This window comes from Aplysia californica, unplaced genomic scaffold (assembly GCF_000002075.1).
Source record: "Aplysia californica isolate F4 #8 unplaced genomic scaffold, AplCal3.0 scaffold00163, whole genome shotgun sequence".
Lineage (NCBI taxonomy): Eukaryota > Metazoa > Mollusca > Gastropoda > Aplysiida > Aplysiidae > Aplysia > Aplysia californica.
Window position 1 is genome coordinate 537,351 of NW_004797433.1, and position 8,554 is coordinate 545,904.

The 8,554-nt window shown below is 41.4% G+C and overlaps 1 protein-coding gene across 2 annotated transcripts in view; it reads right to left on the bottom strand.

Moving 5' to 3' along the window:
- Positions 1 to 8,554, bottom strand: part of LOC101862112 — a 74,925-nt gene that overhangs the window by 26,764 nt on the left and 39,607 nt on the right. For both annotated transcript variants that reach the window (XM_013082201.2, XM_035969616.1), the window contains exon 2: positions 6,518 to 7,439. In XM_013082201.2, coding sequence (XP_012937655.1) covers positions 6,518 to 6,632 — 115 coding nt within the window. In that variant the 5' untranslated portion in view covers positions 6,633 to 7,439. The remainder of the gene's footprint in view (positions 1 to 6,517; positions 7,440 to 8,554) is intronic.

Sequence of the window (8,554 nt, forward strand, 5' to 3'; positions counted from 1 at the left end):
AACAACAACAACAACAACAACAACAACAACAACAACAACAACAACAACAACAAAACAACAACAACAACAAAACAACAACAACAAAAACAGCAAGGGCGTTTTGAACTCCACACACCCACAGGCTTGCTTACATGACAATGTGTAACTTAGATTATGGTCCCTGTGACCCAAAGAAACGCCACACCCAGCTGCTCTTGAAAGTTTTGAACAAAACAACAAACTTGCACTCTCTCCCCGAGACGTGAGGCTTGTTTACTTCTTGTGTTTCACTTCGCAATGTCACGTGTTTCTATTCTGGGCTGAGTGCTTGGGGTGCAGGTTGGGAGGTGGGGGACGGGGGGTAATTTTTTTAGAAGTTGAAGACTCTGATTTGGACCAACTAATCCTTAGATGTTGAAACCATGTAAAAGCATGTTTTGATCTACTTGACTTTCGAGGTTCAAATGACATCATTGCATGGCATCTGATAGCAAGAACTGGTTATCGATTTCTTTTGCAAAATAAGCGTCATGGTTTACTAAAAAAAAAAAAGGAAAGATGAGGAGAAGGAGAAAGAGAAGGAAAAGAATGAGAGGGAGAAAATGGCGAAGGAGGAGGGGAGAGAAGAAGAAGAGAAGGAGGAGGAGGAGGAGGAGGAGAAGGAGGAGGAGGATGGGGAGGAGGACGGGCTGAACTCCTCACCCCCAAAGGCTTGCTTTCGTATGTGACTTACTTAGACTGTGACACAATGAAACTTTGCACCTGCTCTTGGAGGTTCGTAAAACAAAAGTGAACGAGATCACCGAGACGTGAAGCTCGTTTATTTCTTGTGTTTCACTTCTCAGTGTCATGTGTTCCTATTTTTGGAACGTTTTGACTTTCTTAGGACGAAGAGCACTACAATAGTTGGATCGAGTGGCGCTCAAGAATAGAAAGGTGACCATTTTTAATGCGTTGTTTGCTTGGATTTGCAAAACTTCAGTTCTACACAACCAATCAGAATCATCTGTTGGATTGAGTATCCATCCCGGAATGTAAAAGACAGTTTGCCTCTCAAGAAGACAGATGAGAGATAGAATTAGTGCACTCGAATAATTTGTGTCCTTTTGCTATCTTGGGAGTACATTATTATTGACAGGCAGTGAGAACAAGGATCTGAAATTAAGTCTCACCTCAAAACGGCACGGATTGTTTTCACGTCTTTGAAAAGGATAATGGAGGACTAGGGATATCTCGCCCTAACAAAGCTGAAGATATTCACGTCAAAAGTGGCGTCAGTCTTGTATGAATGTAAGACATGAAATGCATAAACGAGTTTCTGAGAAAGATACACAGGATCAGATAGACCGACCTGGCCACCCAAAAAAAGTATTACGGAGAACAAGACAGACCAGTCTGTGATAAAGTGGGAAGAAGGCGGTCACGATAGATTGGATATATCCTCGGGAAGTCAGGCAGCTGAGCAATATTGTTTTTTTGTTTTTTTTAAGCATTAGGTTGAAATCCACATGGTAAGAGATCAAGGGGAAAGCCACTTGAAACCCTGTTTGTTTGTTCGAGACGGTGTTTTACAGCACAATCGACTCAAATTAAATGTGGTCATTGAAACCTGGATAACAGTCACGGAAACTGATGTACAGAAGGATGGTAAAACAGAATAATGTAAAGAAGCTAGCCGGGAATAGAAAAACAGGGGAAAGTGTTTGTCGGTGGTATATACCCTGGTCCAGGGTGTAAAAGGCGACAGTCATGGTGTATTTTGATTAAATGTGAAGCGGAAACAGATCACAAACGCTAGATTTTTTCAATTAAAACAGAGATGGGGTTACGAGTGTGGTGGTTGAGGAGGTAAAGGGTTGTATTGATATTAGAATGTATGGTATGGCCAGGGTCTGCAGTTGCCCTATTATATTTCTCTATTTGGAGAGAAACGAGATTGGGTGGAGACGAGGTGATGTGGAAAAAGCGGGGGCGATGCAAAATCCGGCCTCTGGAAATGACTAAAAATCGTTCTCATGACTACAGATTTGTTCGAAAACCAGCCCCAAACAGGATCTATATTGGCCGGCCCTTAAGTGTCTATCCCACTTGAGAATGAAATACACCCCTCCCCCCCCCTCTCTCTCTCTCTCTCTCTCTCTCTCTCTCTTTCTCTCTCTCTCTCTTTATCTCTTTCTCTCTCCCTCCCTCCCTCTCTCTCTCCCTCTCTCTCCCTCTCTTCCTCTCTTTCTCTCACACATACACATTCTCTCTCTCTCCCTCCCTCTCTCTCCCCATCTCTCTCCCTCTCTCTCTCTCTCTCTCTCTCTCTCTCTCTCTCTCTCTCTCTCTCTCTCTTTCTCTCTCTCTCTCTCTCTCCCCTCCTCTCTCTCTCTCTCTCTTTCTCCCTCTCCACTCTCCGGATGTGCTTTTAGTTTCTGATGTTCAATTCGCTGGGGATATATGGAAATTCAAACATTTTTGCTAAAACAATCGTGCCAGAGCTCTCTGTTCTCTGGAGACAATATGCTAGAGAACACACATTACACATTACATTGTGTACACACATCCTTAGACCAGCGACTATGGTGTAGCGGTTAGGCGCTTCTCTGTCGCACGCAGGAGACCCAAGTTCGATTTCTGATTGGGGAGAATTTTATCAAGGATCTCGGTCTTTTTGCTGGGATGTTGTATCCGTCTTAGCCGCGGTTGGCAGAGGCAGGCAAGGTAGATGTTCGCTCCCTAAACGATCCAGATTGTGCAGATAGGGGTGTAAAAACGCCTACAATATAAAAATACCACCTCTGAAACATTCACATCCCAACTCAGATCCGAAATTCATATTTTTGTACTAACAACTTTCAGTCGACTCCGCCACAGTTGTTGCTGTAGGAATGATGCATGGAGTACACGTACAGCTATTGGATTAGATTGCTGTGTACCATTTTTTAAATTATATCCAAACAATTTTTTTTATCGAACGCAAACTATAGCAAAATGAAACACTGATTGCTTTGGAAGAAACAACACGCACCCACACATACACACACACACATTGCATTATGTAGTAGATTAACGCAACGCATTGTATTATTGTAGTATTTTTTTCAGGTTTTGTTAGGATTTGTGCTTGTTTGTCTGTCTGTTTGTTGTTGTTGTTGTTGTTGTTGTTGTTTGTTGCTATATAAATCGGGTAAAGGTAAACATCAAACCCCCGCCCTTCACACTTTTTTTCAATTAAGTTAAAAGCCTCCTTTGCGAAGAATGTCGCTGCGATCTAAAAGTGCCCCCCCCCCCCCCCCAAGAGAGTGGAAAGTGGGAGCTCTGGTGTGGTTTGCTCCTTTATTTGCTATCAAACATCTATCGTCCTTATCTCTCCTCCTTCTTTTTTGTATATGTTACTTTCTTGTAACATACAATCAATTCTTTGGCACTTGTATGACGTTATTGTGTTGCATGCACCGTAAAACTCTTACTAAAACTAAACTAAGAGCGGGAACTCCCTTTATTCGTCGTAGGACAAGTAAGTTCCAAATGGACGGCTCAAATTAACTTTTGCCATAAACTGTGGCAATATAATGAGGTGTTGTCTGTTTTGGGAGTCAGTGCAGTGTACATTTAGACCTAGCTGTCCTGGAAAAGTATATATTAATCTTTATCATTAATTCACGCCGGAGATAAACGCATTTCAGGAAAAGTAAGAATAATAATGATAATAATAATGATAATAATGATAATAATAATAATAATAATAATAATAATAATAATAATAATAATAATAATAATAATAAAAATAATATAATATAATTATAATTATAATTGCATTTACATATTTTGCCACTCTCAACTGCATGTTATGTGCACTTAGCAACTATTATTACCCCAAGAAATCCTTGAACACTAAGAAACATTCTCAGCTTCCCGAGAAGCACGCAATACAAGCTACAGATTACACTCGCGAAAACACTAACAAACTGACAAGATGGGGGCTTTCATGGCCTAAAGGTTAAAGTGTTCGACTGTCATTGAAAGGGCCCGCGTTCGATTCCGGGTAGCGACCAAAAATGTTTCTTCTCTAAGATTACCTCCTTTCACCTCCTTTCCTGCTCTCTAACAATGGTCTGTCGTCTGCTTTTCTTTCCACTTTCTGACCCCACCCCATCACCTTCTTTGTCCCCTCCTCTGGGCTCCTGACTCTTTCTGCAGCCTTTCTACTGCTACTCCTCGGCTCCTTCTTACTGCCGTCTTTCAGCCACACCCCTGATCTTCTGGTAGGAAAGATCTACACCTAGCCTTGTCGGACAAGGGCGAAAAATCTCGGAGGTCCCGTGAGAAAGTTGTGAACGTTAAATGTCCCTTGTGGTCTAAAATCGATAAGAATGGGATGCGGCCGCCACCTGGGCAACATTCAAAATTTCCTGCCAACTAAAAATGTTTGGTGTGTCCCGCGCGCTAATAATATGAAATTATGCAGTTGCGAGGGCGGTAAAACACTTATCAAAGCACAAAAAAAATTACAAGATCTTCCGCTGGCTCCACACCCAGTGTCTACAGTTAGTCGAATTCACCGGACTGAGTTGGGGGCCTGCCAGATTTTTTTTCATGGATAGGGCAAAAGCTACTTTAGCAATACAACTGTTGAACTAGCGACCCTGAACAACAAACGCGTTTGATTTTGAAGGTCACGGTCTAATTTAGTCGAATTTAGTTGTATTATGCCATTGTGTTAGCTTTTGTCCAACCAAACCACATAGCAACAAAGCCCTTAATCATATTCTCTTATATGAACTTTCTCTTTTCAGTTACGTTCATGTGCTAAACTATCTAGTTTCACAGTCAATCGAGGTTTCAAGTCAATACAGTACAGGAGTAATATTTTGTTAGTGTGTCTGGTTTTATTCCTGAAGTTGTGGCTTTTTTTCTGTGAGAGGGCGTTTTTTGTTTTTGCGTCGGAAGGTTGGTTTGTTTTTGTTTCTTTTTGTCAAGGCTAATGTAGTATCGATCACATGGCTCTACAACAGTATGAGCGAAACTCCCTGTACTAACTGATCATTATCGTGCCGATGTGCTTTTCTTCACTCAAACGACACAACAGTCAGTCTAAAAGCATTGGATTTTATTTCATTTTTTTTTTGTCAAACGCTATCAAGGTATCATTCACTTGACGCGTATACAATATTGCTGAAAAGTCCCCTCGCAGCTATAACTAATGGACATTTTTCAAAAGCTCATTCCATTATCTGTCTCCTGGGAGCTATAACATGCTATGTCCTTGCATAAACTGGGTCTACTAATATGAGACAAAAAAACTGCAATTATAAAGCTATAACGTCCAGAATCAAATAAAAGTTCCGTAAGTGAAAAAAAAACCGCTAAATATGATTCCACTGCGTTTAGCTTTGTCGATATCTCTTTCTTTGTTGTGGTTTGTGGTTTGGCTGCCATGCCAAAATAAACTGACCTTACGACGGCCAAAATGCAATCACCCAGGGGTGGACGAGTTCTGTGTGCGTCACCGATGTGTGCCCATGGATCTTTTGTTCGCGGCAGAGTGGACAAACTGTTTGTGTGGATCGTTTTAATAACGTTTACAACTGTATTGATAGCACACACCAGAATACTGTTTGCACTGGTTTTGGTTTATTTTTTTATTACACTGGTCGTAAATGTTCCTTAATGTTTCTCTTGTGACGATGTCAGAATTTAATGAAAAGTAAAATGAAACTTAAGAAACATGCATATTTCCTTTCGTTTGGGCAATTTCATCAAATCTTTAAAATTATTTTTTTATCAACATCTGTTATGTCCATTTAAAACACATCTCTTTTACTAGTTATTGGGTGGTTTCGACCCTCCCTGCCAGGGCCAACCCGGGCTGAGAGGGAGGAGAGGGGGGAGAATGCAGAAAGGACCTACAATTTTTACAGACGTGATTTATCTATCTGATCGGGCAAAAAACGTATTAACAACAATACTACTAATAACAACAGCAACAACATCATCATCATCTACAGCAACAAGAAGAACAACAACAACAACAACAATTAATAATAATAATGATGATAATAATAATGGTACATCTCGCACGACAAGATGAGGGCTTCGAAGACAGGCTGACTCTATCCTTTCACTTTTTACCGAGAACACTAACACACACACACACTAGAATACATACAAACACAGACGTATACACAAATTATGTTTACTCTCAAGCATAGACACGCACAAATACACGCAAATGTATGCACACACCTTCATACAGATATACAGACATGCACACATACACACACAGGTGCACGCACGCACGCGCGCGCGCACACACACACACACACACACACACACACACACACACACACACACACACACATACACAGCACCGAGGCGTTTCAGGGACGTATTTTTCTCTCAGCCTATAATTGAGTATCCTTATCTCTCTGCTGAGATCCCGAACTCCTTTCATCCTGGGTTAGCCCAGAAAATCAGGGTCGAAGCACCCGTCTGCTAAATGATCTAAATTGGGCGTAAAACAATAACAGTTAAAATGTCTTTGTAAACTTACTGGCGTTGATGATGGTGCTCCAGCTGTGGCCTGGGCGGGGTGCAACTGTCAGCAGACTCAAGATGACCACCAGGAACCGGACACCTGATACAACTGTCTGGTCAACTTCTGACATCTTGGAACAGACGATTAAAACGGCGAGAAGGAAAACGGTCAGTTATCTATATTAGAGACTGTCAATAGTTCTACTTGTGCTCACAGTTGGTAGTCAGTTAGTGCCTGTATCCAGCGGATTTTTCAAATACCAGTTCAAGAACTGAGGGAGCTTGAAAAATAGTATGACAAGATACGTTGTTGAGCTGAATTGTGGAAGTCCAACGGTTCGTTTCGTTGAAATGATTGGCGATGGTTATACTGAAGCCTTCGTCTCGTATCAGTGAGAGCCTAGCTTTAACGGAATTCAGCTCAAACAACCACATCAATGTTGTATTTAAAGTCTGAATACATGAAAGTTGCCTTGGATGTTCTTTCAGCACCTCTTGCAGCTTCAACAGTTTCCTCAAAACAATGCAAGTTTCAGATTTCGGGGAACATGGAAAAGATGATGATGCGCGTTGTTGAGCAAATCTTGGAACGAAGTCAAATTGCCTTGTCTCGTAAAAAACACAATAAAACAAACAAACAAAAAGTCGTTCGTTCCTGGGTGACAATCGCGAATCGGTGCCTGTCTTCTGTAACTGTAGGCCTAATCGAAAAGGTTAAGTTTGACTCAGGTTTCCCGGAGTCTGACGTTGGTATCAAGTGTGGTTACGACTCTGCCAAACGTCTCCGTATCCATGCGTTTAAAGGTCACAAGGATAAAAAAAGCAAAAGAGGATCTGATCTGTCTCTAGCTCAGAGGCAACGAAATGATGAAAAGATGAGGTAAAAGACTCAGAATTTTGACCTTTGAGCCTTGGTTGTTCTGAATGTCCAAAGGGTTCTGAAAAGAAATAGAAATTCAATTAGAGCTGTGATAAATCGATTTTAGGTAGCCTACATGTTTTAAAAATGTATGCATAGGAAACATTCGTTTGTTTGTTTGGTTGGTTGCTTGCTTGCTTGCTTGGTTGGTTGAGTAAAGAGTAGTACATTGACACAATAATGGTCATTTAGTGCTTTGAAAAATTAAGACAGACAGACACAAACGACAGAGGGAAAGTAAAGAAGTAGGACCTACCAGTGGTGCGGTCCAACCACCCGCACAATTGGCAGCATGACATTCGCCTCAATATGATTTTGATCTTGTAATTGTCAGTGTTTAATGTCCCAAAAGACACAAAGAAGACTTTTTAAGAAGATGGCTTCCTCAGTTTTGTCTGTCAGGGCCAAACCAGACTGAGTGAGACAGAACATCCCAGCAGACAGACGGGGGTACTCGATTTTTAAAACAAAACTTCCCGACTGGGAATTCGCGTTCACGTCTTCTGCATGCAATGGCGACTGGCCTAGCTGTTACACCTCAAACTCCGGTAAACCTGCAGTGTGATTTCTGCCTCTTGCAAAATGTCACAGCACACACAGATTCGATCAAAACATTACAGAAAAAAAGCGAGAGAAACGATAAGAGCATACTACTTTAAACGTTGGTATGTTGCGAGTCACAATTGTTACGGGTGCTTGGAGGGCGCTGCTGGTAGACACTATTTCTCTTTCGTTCCTTCAGTAGTTCCCATCCCTTTGTCTTGCTTTTTTCCGCCTGCACTAAATAGACGTTATCATGTTGAAGTGCTTCTCGTTACACAAACTAAGCTACTTAGGGAAATGGAGGCCTATTTTTTTAGAACCAATATTGCTCAGTGGCAAAGTGAATGGTTGTGTTTACAACACGAACAGCGAAACAGCGAAAGTGGATAAGGATAATGATCCTACTTCACTTTGAAGTCACGTGCTATAGCCTACACATAATATTATGAGGTATGTTTTCACTTGCTCCAGTGAAGAACTCTCTATCACGTGAAAGCCTAATAGGTTTAACTCTTTCCTGTTTGTGCGTATGTGTATGTGTATGTGTGTGAGTGTGTGTGTGTGTGTGTGTGTGTGTTTGTGTGTGTGTGT